This window comes from Apodemus sylvaticus, chromosome 3 (assembly GCF_947179515.1).
Source record: "Apodemus sylvaticus chromosome 3, mApoSyl1.1, whole genome shotgun sequence".
Taxonomy (NCBI): Eukaryota; Metazoa; Chordata; class Mammalia; order Rodentia; family Muridae; genus Apodemus; species Apodemus sylvaticus.
Genome location: NC_067474.1, coordinates 150,072,255 through 150,088,768, shown reverse-complemented (window position 1 = coordinate 150,088,768; position 16,514 = coordinate 150,072,255). Strand labels below are relative to the sequence as shown.

At 39.7% G+C, this 16,514-nt stretch overlaps 1 protein-coding gene across 2 annotated transcripts in view; it reads left to right on the top strand.

Annotated features, from left to right (window-relative positions):
* Kdm1a (lysine demethylase 1A) overlaps window positions 1–16,514 on the top strand; it is a 55,585-nt gene that overhangs the window by 29,151 nt on the left and 9,920 nt on the right. For both annotated transcript variants that reach the window (XM_052177789.1, XM_052177790.1), the window contains 6 exons: window positions 2,419–2,497; window positions 3,379–3,471; window positions 4,208–4,314; window positions 6,503–6,584; window positions 8,517–8,611; window positions 16,020–16,162. In XM_052177789.1, the coding sequence (XP_052033749.1) occupies window positions 2,419–2,497; window positions 3,379–3,471; window positions 4,208–4,314; window positions 6,503–6,584; window positions 8,517–8,611; window positions 16,020–16,162 (599 nt within the window). The remainder of the gene's footprint in view (window positions 1–2,418; window positions 2,498–3,378; window positions 3,472–4,207; window positions 4,315–6,502; window positions 6,585–8,516; window positions 8,612–16,019; window positions 16,163–16,514) is intronic.

Here is a 16,514-nt window from a genome sequence, read left to right as displayed (position 1 = left end):
CTAGCAGTCTTCAGATGAAGATGTAGAACTCAGCAGGAGGCTGCACCATATCTGCCTGGATGCTGCCTTGTTTCTGCCTTGATGACAATGGACTGAACCTCTGAGCCTGTAAGCCAGCGCCAGTTAAATGTTATCTTTTGTAAAACTTGCATTGGTCATAGTGTCTGTTCACAGCTGTAAAACCCTAACTAAGACAGAATACATATTTTTCAATACCCAAAGAGAAGACTCACTTTTAATAGTGGTTCTACCAGGATTAAAACCCTCAAATGTTAGGAACATTTTTAGCATTTTGGTACAGTTTATCTGCCAGAAAGCCTGAACTACACTCATTGTCCTGCCCTCATTTGTGTTATTAAATAGTTCTGTGCTACCCACCCTATTTTGATTTCTTAGGTTACTGTTGCTTACTGCCTTTTTTGTATTTATTAGTCCTTTATATGCACTTTTTTTCTTTTTCTGTTTCTTTTAAATGTTCTTTGCCAAAAATTCTTTAGCTATTAGGCATAGTGGCCTTGCCTTTAACTGCAGCAGTCAGGAGGCTGAAGCAGGAGGAGCTCATTCAAGATTAGTCTAGGCTACATAATAGGAATCTGTCCCAAAACAAAACCAAATTTGTCAGCTATTGGGGAAGGCAAGGTGTTATTTGTTAACATACCTATCATTTTCTCAAAGTATTTGTGAAATGTCTCATGTTTTGAATATGTCTCCAAGCATGTTTACTTTTTAGGCCCTGCTTCTTTAATTTGGTTACTTGGTTGTACATATAACCACTGCTAAATTTGCATCACAAAATACTATATAGTTAAGATGACAGGTCAGTTTTACTAGAATTTGGAAACACAGGAAAGTCAGGGATAACATATATGAATAGAAATGGCTTGTTTTATAAACCTTGAAGTTAATCTGTCTCATAATTGCAGCCATAGGTATATACCTATAAATGCTTTTAGAGGAAATTTTAGATAAAATTGCCTTGGTTTTATTTCATTTGATGGGCAGTTTTGCTTTTTACTTAAATTTGAGTGATGGTTTTATATAGTGATTTCTGTTTTAATTCTGGTTCATTTTCTTTTTTTCTTAAAGATTTATTTATTTGGTTTTTCATGAGTGTACTGTCTTTAGACATCAGAAGAGGGCGTCAGATCTCATTAGAGATGGTTGTGAGCCACCATGTGGTTGCTGAAGAGCAGTCAGTGCTCTTAACCTCTGAGCCATCTCTCCAGCCTATCTGGTTCATTTTCTGTGACCCAATGGCAAGATTTGGTGAGGATTGGCCCAAGTTAGAGATGTAGTTTCTGGTTAGTGGTTGCTTTCTTCTGCAGTGATTGCGTCTGTTCCCTGATTTCAGTTAGGTCTTTTGCCTTGTGACTTGAGTGCAACTGGAATAAAACCGTGACTGAGTTTTATTTCCTATGATGGAAAGAGAAAGAAGCTGTGAGAAGGTTGAAGAGCTTGAGCCATGGATGTGGGGGAAATTGCATTCTTTCCTGATTGTAGCTCTTCAAGAGTTTCTATTAAAACTCATGTTGAATTGTTGACTATGTTGTAATCTTTTCATTCTTTATCTGCAGGCTTCAAAATTATTCACTGACTCTTTTTTTCTTTCTTAAACATAATACTTTCTAGACTTGAGTAATATAATCTGATTTTCTCCTATATCTCTGCCATGTAATCAGATGTTTCCCAACTCACTATTATGAGTCCTCTCCTCCAGGAGGCTTGTGTACACGCCCGTTGTTACCCTACTGTGGGTCTTACCTCCTCTGAGCTTCCTATCTTGTATCCTCTCTTGGTTGTCTCAGAACTAGAATCATGGTATAGTCTGTGTGTTTTCCACTTACCCCACTTACCAAATCATTTACTGGTTCAACCCAAAACCTAGGGGCTGTCATTGACATTTTTCAGCTCCTGTATACCTGCATGATTATAACCATGTGATTTTTTTTTTTTTTTTAATCTGCTCAGGGGCTGGAGAGATGGCTCAGTGGTTAAGAGCACACTGACTGCTCTTCTAGAGGTTCTGAGTTCAATTCCCAGCAACCACATGGTGGCTTATAACCATCTGTAATGGGATCCAATGCCCTCTTGAAGACAACTACAGTGTACTCATATAAACAAAATCTTTTTTTTTTTTTAATCTGCTCAGTATCTGGAATTATATCACCCCAAGTTGAAATGCTAGCTATTCCTTACTGGTTATTTAGACATTTTCTCTTCTTTTAGGTCAAATAGCCTCCAGCTTCAATAATTCATTGGTGTAGTTTTTCATTAGATAATAGCTTCCTTGTCAGACCTTCACTGTGTATGAAAATACAAAATTCATAGTTGAAGTCTTAAATTTAAAAGATGATTTTACACTCGTCAGGTGACGTGTTTCTGTGGGTGTGTAATACAACTTATGTCATCTAAATACAGTTGCAGTTATGGTTGGACAACCCAAAGATTCAGCTGACATTCGAAGCTACTCTCCAACAGTTAGAAGCGCCTTACAACAGTACGTACTGTGTTTGTGGAAGAAGTTCCCTTGGGAGCCTTGTGGCTTCTGTTGGCATTTTATTTCATCTTGTGCTGTGAAGAAATGATCTTTATAAAGTTTGATTTTTGTTTGCTTTCTTGGTCTATAAATTGTATGTGTTTAAGAGACTTCTAAATGTTTTCCCAGATCTATTGTCTCACTTTGATCTATGTAATGTTTTAGTGTTTGATTAGATAATTATCTGGTTTTCTTTCTGTTTACCACCAACAAAGTCTTAGAAAGTTTTTGCTAAAATATATGAACATTGTTCATACTTTGCAAAGGTTTGGTCTCTATTTTATCTGTAATGTAATATCTTTTTAAAAGATGTTTATGTATTTGAGTATTTTGTCTACATATATGTCTGCACACCAGAAGATGTCATCAGATTTCATTATAGCACTTGTAAGCCACCATGTGAACGCTAGGTATTGAACCTGGGAACCCTTGGAAGAGCAGTCAGTGCTCTTAACTGCTGAGCCATCTCTCCAGCCCATAATATCATCTTTAAAATGCCAATTTAGTCAGATATGTGGGCACATACCCATGACCTCAGCATTCTGGGGTACAAACAGGAGGATTATTAGTTCAAGGTCAGCCTCAGCTATGTAGCAACTTTGAAATCAGCCTCAACTTCACTGAAACTGTCTCCAAATAGGATTCTCTCTCTGACCCTCATTTGTTGAACATTTTGAACTATGTTACAATAGTTCTGTGTACCTTTGTTTGCTAAAGGTATCACTTGTCCAAGGTTCACATGAGTTGTGTGTAGGATGACTTTACATTAGAGAGAGAAGAATTAGAATAGCTTTTTGTTTGATCTGTTGGAAATATGAACATGTTTTTATTGTGCTCTACAGGCGATACTGTGCTTGTCCATCGAGTTCACAGTTACTTAGAGCGCCATGGCCTTATCAACTTCGGCATCTACAAGAGGATAAAACCCTTACCAAGTAAGGACTTCCCTTCCAACGAATTAAGTGGTTTTTAGTAATTCTTTTAGGCCTGTGTTTAATATTTGTGATGCTGGTGACATTTTACTTTTATTAATGTTTCCATTAGCGAGAATATTCTCAAGATTATTAAGTCAAATGATAAATAAATAAATAAATAAATATGCATTTCTCTGAATTTCCTGTTTGAGAAGACTTTAGGAAAGGAAAATAATAATTTCCAGTTTTTAAAACTTTGAATTAAAAAGCTGTTAGAAATGGGAGAAGTCAGTTATGCAGGCATCGGGTTTGAGGCTTTCGGCTGTGGCTCCTTTTGCTTTCTAAGTATTTGCCCTTTTCATGCTTTTTAAACAATGTCTGCCATGGATCTAAGAGACAAAAATATTCTTGAAAAAATTCAATATTTTCAGAAAGGACTACTAACTTAAACAGCAGTCAAACTCTTAAAGAGAATGGATGGCTCACACTGGTACATTTGCAAAGGCCTTCCTGAGTGACTGGGCCACAGAACTTCAAATTACTAATATGACTCAGACTTGTACATTCAGTTACAAGCTTACAGCATTGAATTGATTTCTACAAGTTTCTGACATAATTTCCAGTCTCTGCAGTTTGAAAATAACTGAATTGTTTAAGACATTATATTAAAAAGCCAAAAGTTTTCATGAGAGGAAAAAAATATACAAACTCAGAATTACAAAATACTATAATTTTTGTTCTCTTTTCTCCCTTTCAGTTAAAAAGACTGGAAAGGTGATTATTATAGGTTCAGGTGTTTCTGGTTTGGCAGCAGCTCGACAGCTACAGAGTTTTGGGATGGATGTCACACTTCTGGAAGCCAGGGTAAGAGTTATATTTTGGGATTAGAGGTCTGACCTAATGGAAACATGGTAGAGAATTACCTGTTAAAAATTAATATTTTTGAATACTCTTTAGTGTTGGTGTTGTAGCTTTTATTTATATTATGATTATTTGGTGCTGGCAATCAAACCCAAGAGCCTTGCACAGTAGTTAAATAAATGTTCCACTATTGAGCTATATTTTTGCTAAATTATTTTTCACAATAGATCTTTAGAAAGTGATCAGTGGCCGGGCGGTGGTGGCCCATGCCTGTAATCCCAGCACTCTGGGAAGCAGAGGCAGGCGGATTTCTGAGTTCGAGGACAGCCTGGTCTACAGAGTGAATTCCAGGACAGCCAGGGATACACAGAGAAACTCTGTCTTGAAAAAAGCCAAATCCAAAAATTAAAAAAAAAAAAGAAAGTGACCAGTGAATATGTGGAGTTCATAAAGGAACCGTCAGTCCTCTGGATGGATAATTTCAGCTAATTTTTTTTACCATTAGCACTCTTTGTCTGCTTTAAGGTTTAAAATCGTGTGTTTTATGCATATATCTGGGTATGAATATATGCACATGTGAGTGTAGGTTCCCAGAAGAGGGCATCAAATCTCTTGAGCTGGATTATGGTTGGTTGTGGATCACCCTGTGGGGGTGCTGGGAACTGAATTCAAATCCTCCACAAGAGCGCCCACTTCTCTTAACTAGTGACTTGTCTCTCCAGCTCCTAAAGTTAGCGCTTTAGTTTGGGGTGGTCATAAACTTTGTAGGAGATGATAACTTTCAGTGATTAAATTATATCCCTTTTTTGATAGACAGGGAAAGGAAATTATCTCAGGTAGACCCAATCTTTCAGAACCAGGTAAAGCCAAGAGAATTAGTTGTATTTATTATTATTCCTGGATCTTGAAATAGAAACTGAAGGTGGGAAGGGTGATGGCATGTCACTCTAGGATGCTGTTAGAAAAGTGGTTTGCATAAATTATTTTTGTCATATTTTGCCTTCCAGTGGCTGATTTTTTATTTTAAAAAAAATGAAAAGAAACCTTCTTAGTAACCTAAACATTGCAAAATTTTATAAAATCTTTAAAATACTATGTATAGTTAATTCAGAATTGCTTTTTATGAAGTTTTAATTTTTTTAAATATATTTAAACAGAGCATGGAGAAATAAAAAACAGTTTTCTTGATAGGCTGTTGCTTTTGTATGTACTCTCTGAACTGTGTGTTAAGAGTAAAGGAAGGAAGACATAGCAGGTCACTGTAATCCTTTCCACATTATAGCTCGTAAAGTTTTGTTCTGCAATTTTTGTTGTGTAACTCAAGTTTACAGGGTGCTTTGATATTTTCCATAATTTTAAGTTACCACTGTAACTCAGGTTTTTCTATCCCCAAAAACTTAGTCAGTAGACATAAGCCTGGTCCTGTTTAGGACTAAAAGCTATTGTTACCAGTTTGTGTTCAGTAGACATGGTTGGTTCCTGGGCATCAGGTTCCTTGGGAGAGAACATTTGTCAGACAAGTTACCTACCGAAGGATTGCAGTTACAACAGCCAGTAGTGAATATATCTGTGGTCCAGACTGCTTGGACTTTTGTGAGCTTACCAGTTTAACACTAGCCAGGGCAACTTGATAAAATACCCATCCCCACTACAAGTGACTCTGGTGATTAAAGTATAAGCATTATATCACAGTTGTAAAAAGTTGTGTTTAGTGTTGGAGTTTATAAGCATATATTTTGCTGGGCAGTGGTGGCATACGCCTTTAATCCCAGTACTTGGGAGGCAGAGGCAGGCAGATTTCTGAGTTCGAGGCCAGCCCTGGTCTACAGAATGAGTTCCAGGATAGCCAGGGCTACACAGAGAAACCCTGTCTCAAAAAACCACACACACACACAAAAAAAAAACATATATTTTCTGAGTGGGCCTTGTGACCCCTGTGCACTTAGAATAGTTGAGTATCAGGTTCAGTCTTCTGGCTGTCACATGGTGTTATAACACATCACTCTGATATTCATGCCTATTGCAATCTTTCCTTCAACTTCAGGTTATCATTGGTTTGTGTTTTGTGTACATAGTATTAACTTGACATAATATTTTTCTCTTTATATTATGAAAGATTGAATTGTGGTGTACTTAATTATGGTTAAAACAGGCTAAATGACTTTGACCTTTTCATTTCTTAAAAAAACAGGATCGTGTAGGTGGACGGGTTGCTACTTTTCGAAAAGGAAACTATGTAGCTGATCTTGGAGCCATGGTTGTAACAGGTCTTGGTAAGTAATTTAATTTGATACTATAATACACGATCTAAAATGAGAAAGATAGAGCTTACATTTAAACCAATAGTTAATTTTATAATATACTAATTAGGTACTTACCATAGACAGTGAGACATGGTAGTCTCATCACAGAGAGTGAATCATAGGGACACACACGTAGACAGATAAACAGTCCTAGGGACACACAGGTAGACAGTGAATCAGAGGGACACACCACAGACGGTCTGTCAGTCAGTCATAGGGACACACCACAGACCAACATTCAGTCATAGGGACACACTACAGACAGACAGTGAGTCATAATGAGAGAAGTTTACTTAATTTCCTTATAGTTGTGGTACTAGGCCAAAAGAGCAATAATCTGATAGGCTTCTTGCTAATAGTCTTGGGTAGTTCAAATCACGTGGCAAGAAACAGTCCTGTTATGTTTCACCCTTTGGGGGTAATAAGAGTCAGTCAAATTTATCTATCATATCATCTCCAAAGCATTTACCTTTTGAATATCAGAATAGGAGGATTAAGTGGGAATTCTCACTGTGGGAATTAAACTCCAGCCTGGGTTTGTTGTTGTTGTTTTGGTTCTGAGTTTGTTTAGTTGTTGGGTTTTTTGTTTGTTTGTTTGTTTGTTTTTGTTTGTTTGTTTGTTTTTGTTTTTTGGATTTGGTTTTTTTCGAGACAGGGTTTCTCTGTGTAGCCCTGACTGTCCTGAAACTCGCTCTGTAGACTAGGTTGTCCTCAAACTCAGAAATCCGCCTGCCTCTGCCTCCCAGAGTGCTGGGATTACAGGCGTGTGCCACTACTGCCTGGTGTGTTTTGTTTTAACGAGACAGGGTTTCTCTCTGTAGCTCTGGAAGTCCTGAAACTCAGTCTGTAGATCTGGCTGGCCTGGAGCCCACAGAGATCCAATTGCTTCTGCATCCCCCACCTGCCAAGTGCTAGGATTAAAGGCGTGCGCCACAATGACCTGGCCCAGCCTGAGTTTTGAGGGGGCAAAGTATATTCAAATCATATAGCAGGTCTTTATCTCCTATTAGTGGGAGATAATTGCCAAGTATCCTTTCTGAAGGCAGAAAAATGTGAATTGTACAAGTCTTTTGACACTAGGAAAGTTTTTCAAGTTCAAAGAAATTATCATAAGGAAACAGACTAGTAAATGATGCTGTGTTTGGATCATTTCCAACATAACATTATTTCTAATGGGACAATGTTAGAAACGAGAAGATTAAATTTCTGTATGGTGAGACATGTATAGCCACTAAGAATTATAACTGCATAGCATAACATGTTTGCAGTGTACTGCTAAATTATAACTATCGCAGAATGGGTTGTAATCCTTTTACGTGAAGCTTGTAATTGTACACCTAAATTACAGAAAGCTCTGTATTAAAACATTAACTTAAAGGATTATAAGTAATAGAACTCTTCCCTCCTAGTTTTTCCAGACAGGGTTTCTCTGTGTAGCCCTGGCTGTCCTAGATACGTTGGCCTCAAATGCAGAGATCCACCTGTCTCTGCCTCCCAAGTGCTGAGATTAAAGGCTTATTTAATATTTTTATGTTGGTCTTACTTATTTTTTTCTTCTGTGAGCTTTAAAATAGAAGCTATAATTGACATCCTGCATTTTCAGCTGTTTTATTTGTTCTTTTGGCAATTCTGCTGGGGCTCCAACTCAGTGCCTTGAAAATGGGACACAGGCTCTAGTAGTGAGTTCTATCCCCAACCCTTTCTTATTTTACAAGCTGTCTCATTACATAGCCTGGCTGGCCTTGAACACTCCATCTTCATGTCTTTTGCCTTGAAAGTGCTGTAGCACTGGCACAGGCCACCAAGGCTGAATTTAGCATGTTTTAATTTCGAATAAAGAAAATTTGACTTTGAAGTTTTTCTTTTCAAGGGTAGGCTGACTTTGTCTGAGTTTTTTCCTAGGAGGGAATCCCATGGCTGTCGTCAGCAAACAAGTAAATATGGAACTGGCCAAGATCAAGCAGAAATGCCCACTTTATGAAGCCAATGGACAAGCTGTAAGTTGATGACAAACAGAGCTTCTCAAAATTTCTTTGGTTCAGTTGGAAATAATTTTAGGGGAATGTATTGCTAAGCATGATACGAATGTACAGACGAAGAAGAGAGGTGAGCATGACGTGACTGCACAAACTTAGAAACAATGACATTTTTCTGGCTGTTTTCTTAACTCAGAGTCTCATAGGACGAAATGATGGTATATGTGCAAATTTACATGTCTGCTTAGGCATTTTGTCTGGGAACTGGCTGAAGGCTGGCCATGCAGTTAATTGGACCTAGCCACTTTTTTCAGTAGACTATGGAATTGAACCTGAGTCTTCATATTTCTGTGCTGTCCCTCCATCATGTGCTTTAGCTCTGTGTGCTCTGTCACTTCGCTTTGTGTGTATAGAGTGAGGCTTCTGATGGGCTAAGTAAACAGCCAAACAGTGATACCTACCCAGAGGTGGAGTAAGTTAGTGTTTATGGTCAGAGGCCTAGGAGCTTCTTGTCCTTGGTGTGAGAGTGGCACCAACACGGTGATTGGTCTGATATGTGAGTGGGTGAGCCTTGGTCAGATGGGCCTAGGCTGCTCCTGGCAGTCTTGATTTTGCAGGTATGAGTAAAATTCAGAAGTTTGTGTTTAGCAGGAATTTGACCAGCTCAACTGTCAGGATGAGAAACCACCAACTTTGTATTTTGAAGAAGAGAGTTTGTTATGTATTGTATATGTCATAGCTTAGCTATGGTTACAAAAGCACTAAGATCCCCACTCGAGTTTTGCACAAGGTGACATCTGTGTTTACTCCTGACTAGACTTTATGGGCTTCAGATCAGAAAGGCTGATGGTAAGGAAATTGCCTTGGGTTATGCCCACCAGAACGTGCAGATTGCTTTCCAGGCCTTGTTTGTGAGAGACATCTAACAAAATAGGAGTGGAATGAGAGAGAAGGGATATAGTAGATGTTAACTTATTATTACCTTCACCACCCAAAAAAACAAAAACTTATTATTAGCTTATAAAAAGTTACAAATATTACTGACAAAAGTCAGTAAAAAAAAAAAAAAGTTGAAGACACTTCTGCTACAATCTAGTGTTAATTATATGGGAGTAACACCCTTCTAGTTTTTACTATGAAAATTAAAAAAAAATTACAAAAGTAGGAAGAGTATTATAATGTGCTCCCATTTTTCCAGTTTGTTTAATTTGTCCTGTTTCTTCTTTGGGGAGAGAAGGTCTAAAAAAAAAACTGTCACCCAGAAGTGTCGCAGTTGCTAATTAATGTCTACTCAAACCAACCTGGCGATGGCTGCGACTTAGGGTCCGAGTTACCCGCCCCAATGTTCTGGCTTCCAGAATGAAAGAGCATGCACAAAGCCTATCAGCAAGATCAAGCTGAGGCTGATTTGCCAAGGGTTAGAGCCAGTTGCTACAGAAGAGTCAGGGGCTTGTGGGTGTGTGGAAGTGACTGGTAGGACAGGGTAAAGGGGGGGAGCACATTTGTGAGGTGCAGTTTAGGACTTCAGCCCGTGGGTGCACTCTGGGGCTGAGGAAGGTGAGTAGGTGGAGAGGCTCTGAGGGAAAGGATGACCTCATCCTGGTGAGGCAAAGAAAACAAGCTACAGTGTAGCCTTGCTGTGGAGGTGCTGGGAGCAGAGTTTGGCACAGGGGCAGTGACTGGATGAGATAGGTGTTTGAGGTCAGCTGCAGGAAAGAGCCTGGCTGGCCGAGGGAAAATGAGGCAGCAAGTAAAGAACCAGAGACGTGCGGTCAGAGTTCACACGCTCCTGCTGAGCCCTCCCAGGGTTGAGACAGCAGGCCTGTGTAACCAAGCAGGGCTTAGCTAAGCTAATAAATAAGCTTTTAGTCTTGTGTTTGCTGTGTTGAGAGTGGGAGCCAGGCCCTCATGGTTCTAGGCAATTGCTCTATTGGTAATCCTTAATGCTGCCTTGTTTTGTTTTGTGGATTTTTTTTTTTTGGTAGGGTCTTGTTGTTGATTATTTTATTTCTATTCAGCACATTTTTAAAAAACATGTTTTAATAATATACCCACTAGCAAGTTCCCCCGAAGCCTGGTCACCAGTCTCTCTTATTAGAGTGTGGGATATGATGATAAATAGCTTGTCTAAAAACATTGGCATTTGCTGTGTGTATTTGGGTGTTTTGCATACCTGTATCTATCTCTGTGCATAATGTGTGCCTGCTGCCAATGGAGGACAAAAGAGGGTTTTGGATTTCCTGGTACTAGAATTACAGATGGTTGTGAAATACCACGTGAGTGTTGGGTATTGAACCTGGGTCCTCTTCAAAAGTAAAAAGTGCTCTTTACTGCTGAGTCATCTCTCCAGCCTACAGTTAGTTTTTTCCCTAAGTCATTTGTATTTGGTGCTATAGCCAAGAGGTGGTTCTTCAGGAATTTTAGTTTTGGAAGGAATTCTTTGTAGCTGTGAGTTCCTTTTGCCTTTTGCATAATTACATGTTGGAAGCCACATTGCTTCCACATGTTTTTCTGTCTGCAATGGTGTGGCTCAGTGAGAGTGCAGAATGGCTGGCCTGTGGACTAGTCACGCACTTAGAGGACAGGTACAAGAGAACCTTGTTTGCATGTGCTTACAGTTACAGGCGAGGCAGAGAGGTGGGACTTTGCAGAATGGAAAACTTTAACTCCATGTATTTCCCTGAAGCCACTGTGGTCAGTACTTAAGAATCAGTTTGTTTCCTGGGGTTCTAGTCAGAATCTCATTTTGTTCTGTTACACCTGCCTATATTTTCAGGAAGATAGGTGGGGCAGGGTGAGTGATTGCCTGTGTGACTGTGTCTGCTAGTCTCATCTTCAAAGATATTAAAAATAGTTACCCTGAGGCCTAGTTCCATGGAGTATGAGTATGTCTTTAATTTCAGCGCAGGGGCAGGTGGATTTCTGTGAGTTTGAAGCCAGCTTGGTCTACATAGCAAGTTCAAGGACATACAGGGCTACATAATAGAAAGACCCTGTTTCAAAACAAAACAAAACAAACAACTAAAATTGTTTTCCTTGGAGCCAGCAAGGCCCACCTAGAGGAAATTACTCAGCCATTAAGATTTCTTAATGTTTAAAAAATGCGATTCTGTGTTCTTTATGTACAACCTTGGTCAAAATTTACCCAGCACAGTGTCACAGTCCTGTAATTCCAGCTTCTTAGGGGGCTGAAGAAGGAAGATCATAATAACTCTGTTTCAAAAGAAATAAAAAAATAACAATAAACACCACCTATTATATTTTTTTCCTATAGCAAGAATGGCCAGGTGTAGAGCTGTGTGTTTCCCTAAGCAAGTGCCACCTATGACATATATTGTCTTCTCTCTGTTTCTGTTTATTTATTTGTTTGTTTGTTTGTTTGTTTTTTGAGAAAGGGTCTCTCTGTGTAGCCCAGGCCATTCTGGAACTCACAAAGACTGAGTGAACCCTCCAGTTGTCTGGGGTTCAGTCCTTATTGTCACAAAGGAGGGAAGCAATTTGATGGTTCTGTTGTTAGTGCCTAGAGAACATTTTACCATGTTTAATAAGGCCAAACAGTTCCTGAAAGTTACAGATATCACTGGATATGGAGGTGCATACCTTCAGGCCCAGCACTTAGGAGGCAGGTGCAGGTGGATCTTTGTGAGTTCCGGGATAGCCAGGGCTACACAGAGAAACCCTGTTTGGAAAAACCAAAAAGAGAAAGGTTATGGATCTCACAGGTGGTGCTTAGGGACACAACTCCGTACCTAGCCAGTTTTTGCTAGGAAAAGATGTAAATAGGTGGTGGTTTTTTGTTACTGTTTATTTTGTGTGTGTGTGTGTGTGTGTGTGTACTTGTGTGTACATGTATGTGCAGGTATGTACTGTGTTTGGGAGTGTAAATGTACATAAGAGGCTGATGTCTCCCTCTTTCATGCTTTGTCTTATTTTTGAGACGGTCTCTCCCAGAACCTGGAGCTCACTGACTGAGCTATTTGGCTGGCCAGCAAGCCCTAGGTAGTCCTCTCCCTGCGTCTGCTGCACTGGGTTAAAGTCTTTATGTGAATGCTGGGGATCTGAACTCAGTTGTGTACACGGCAGGCACTTAACTGATGTAATTAAGCATCTCTTTTCCCCAGTGCCTACTGTTAAACTGTTAGAAACATCATGACAGTGATCCCCCAAGGCGATAAATACCTCACCATTCTCTGGTCCTCCATGGGCAGCTGGAGTTGGGCCTTAGTGTGTGCTGGGGTTGGGGATGCACGATGATCCATCCTGCATGTCTAGAATTTTCCTTTGGAGAAACATCTCCATAATTATTTGTAGAAGTAATGGAGTCCAAAGATTTTAACCAAAGGGAATGAAGTATTCAGAACCCTGATCATTTGGAATTTCTTAGGCAGTCATTTACTAGTTCTTTAAATTGTTGGGTATGTAAAACAGTGTGTCTGTAACTGGCCTTTTGGCAGTGGATTCAGTATTTAAATACATTCAAAACACATTGAGTTTCTCCTGACAGTACTGGTTTGCCAGTGGACACCTATGCTATTTACATTTTGAATACTCCTTTCATTTACAATTGAAATGCTAGAGTTAATGTACACCAGGCCGAGTTCCCGTGGTTACACTGGCAGCTTCAGCATTGCTGTAATTGCTCACCCGGGCAGGAAGTGGATGGGCCTGGTTGCTGACTGCCTCACATACCTCAGAAAGCTGAGCCTTGGCTCTAAATGGGTACTGGACATGCAGCCTTTCATCTGGTATCAAACGTGGCAGTGCTCCTTTGGTTTGAGTCTTATCTGTTTGGTTTTGTTGTTACTGTCCTGTGTGTTCTGTTTTTTAATTGAGTTTTGCTTTTGTTCCTCAGTGCTTTCTCACTCCCACCCTCTCCTGCCTTTGTTAAATTGCCCCAGCCCCTGGCCGTTTCTATGCCTTGACTCTCCCATTTTGGTCTCTGTATAGTCTGTTCCTTATTTTTCCAGTTGTTGCAGCTTTTAAGCTAACAGAACGCTTCTGTCATGCTATGTGTTTAAAACCTTGATTTTACTGCTGTCAAACAAAACTAAACTTGACGTGGCTGTTGGGCTGTTATTTACAGTTTATTTCTCCCTCTGCTGCACTGATTAAAAGGACACTGTCAAGGTATTTTTTTCATAATTTTTCAAATCATTTTCTTCACTGTTTACAGTAACCCATTAAAAGCTTAACACTTAAACCTTTTCCTTTCAATGATCCTCTCCATCACACATTCACACTGGTTTGTTGTTGTAGAGTTGCGCCTATATGTTGGGCTGGTGCTGTTTGAGTTTTTGTCATTGAAAGCGCATGTAAAACATCAGTTTTGTTTTGTTTGTTTTTTGGTGGGGAGTGTGGATGGGAAAGGGGGAAGTGTAATGAATCAAGCAGGCTGCTTAGAAAATAGAGGGAAGAAACAAAGGTCAATTTGGTCCCTCTAACCTTGACAGTGTCCCTTTAAATATTTCTCTACCACACACCCTAGACCCAGTTACTGAACCAGAGTGCTGGGTGTTTCTCAGTATGAACTCCTTTATGTGACTGTCATCCTAATCACAAAGATTAAAGCTTGTCTGAAGCAAGCCATCCATTTGGCACTGGAAGAGCTTTAATCTGCCCCATTTGCGTTCTTGTGTTTTGGCACATTCTGCCCCATGGTAGAGGCATATGTCGTTTAGTATAGTTCCTCTTGCTAGAGCATCCTCTTGTGAGACATTTTAGAAACCTGCATAGAAGCACTCCAGGAAAGCAGTCTTGCTGTTAACATTGCACAGCCATGGTGATTTTTATATTGAAACGTGATGTCTCCCTTTGGAAAGGAGAGCTCAGTGTAGAGTGCTAGAACCATCTTTCATAGCACCATCGCAGGCTTGCACTAGAAATAGCAAGTTCCTGGCAGAATGTCATTGTAAGTTACTGTATACAATGGCCATCACATCTTTGAGAAAAAGTAACTGATCAGAATATGAATGAAATTAATGCCCAGGGTCTCTGAACCTACTAGGTGCAGTCAGAACAAGCAGGACCATCACCAAGAGTTCTTCTTTCCCTGTGGAAATCGTTCACCAGATACTCTGATCACTCTATACCACCAACTCATGAGACCACAGTAATGCATAAATAGCACCGACCATCTGAAGCCTGGTTCTCTATCTTGTTTTTCTACACAGATGAGATTATTGGAGTTTAGATTTCCTTTAGGCTGGGAGTACCTAATTCTCTGTGAGAGCTCTCTCTCTCCTTGAGCTGTTAAGCATGACTCTCACTTATATCTGTTGTGCTCACAGATTCAAAGCAGAACTGCTTTAGCGCTCTTCCCCTTCTCTTTTAGAAAGTCACCCTTTTTTGATAGGTCATCTGTCTTTGCTGTAGGAGTGGCCCATCTCATTGGATGGTATAGTTGAGTGCTTGCAAGTATAAAATTGAAGGGTTTCCTTTGAGAGGTAGCCTCCTACTGTAGTCATCTTGTCAGAAATCGCATCCTACCAAACACTTCAGGCTTGGTATCTACTAGAGCCTATTTTAGTGCTTTGTTTTCTTGTTCCCTATTTTAGGTTGATTGCAGAGTGAAATCTGTATTTTAAATCTCTTTTCTTACACGGTGCCCAGCCCTGGCAATACATGCTTACCTTAGACATGCCTTGGTGTCTCTCACTGTTGCAGGACTCTAGCAGTGGGACTGCAGATAGCTTACATAGGGACAAAACTAAGGTGTAACAGAGGGCTGGTATTAATATTAATGAACTAATGCTGACTGTCAGCAGAGTCTGTAGAATGGTCTAGGTCAGCTAGAGGGCTGCTTCGCAGTGTGCTCCCTTCCTCTGCCACAGCAAGGCACCAGGCCTTTCAGTAACTGAATCATTTAGTCTAAGACCTCTGACATTGAACTCTGAAGCTGAGAATCCATTATTTATTACTATGTAAAAGTATGGTTATGATGTGTTATTGTCAGCACCATGAGTATTTTCTATTGTCCTTTGAAATTCTTTCATCCTTGAGCAGGTAACTTGAGCTTCTTCTTTTCCCATTTTGCTCTTATTCTTTAAGGCCTTGAGGTGTGTGATCATATTTTTTGTTCTCTGGGACTTTTCTAGTGTGTCCTTTGCATGTCAGCACAGCTTAGCCCAGTGTACCTTGTGCTTTGTGTAACTTCAGCTAGTGCCAAAGCAGGTCTTCTAGCTCTTACTGTCGTCCCAGAGTCCCAGCTCTGAGGGAACAAGTGGGAGAGAAGGAAATACTTCAGGCCTGAAACATTTCATATTTCATTTAAATGGACCTACCACTTCATAGAAAAAGTCAAATCATTGTCCTCAAAGGTTTTCCTTTGAAATGCATATTTTGGCTCCTAAACTATAGAACATTTTTGTGTGTTCATGGATGACTGCTTATAGTCTTATAAGGACCAACTCTGCTATATTCATATTTGCAGGTTCCAAAAGAGAAAGATGAAATGGTAGAACAAGAATTTAACCGGTTGCTAGAAGCCACTTCTTACCTTAGTCATCAGTTAGACTTCAACGTCCTCAATAATAAACCTGTGTCCCTTGGCCAGGCATTGGAGGTTGTCATTCAGTAAGTACTTCGAAACTGTTTATTCTATAGTGAATTCCATGTGCAGATTGCTATTTATGTCTTATTTGAGCTAATTTTTACATATTTTCATGTGAAATTTTAAGTTCCAAAATCAGGGCTGGAGAGATGGCTCAGTAGTTAAAGAGCACTGCTTCTCTTCCAGAGGACCTGGGTTCAGTTCCTAGTGTTCCTGCAACCACTCCTAACCGGTTGTCTGTCAGTAGACCAGAAGAGCTGACACTCCTTTGCCCCCTCCCTCAGAAGAAGCTGCATGTATACAGTGCATAGACAAGACAGCCAAACACTCAAATAAAACTAAGTAAATTTTTTTTTAAAAAGATGAATTTCAAAG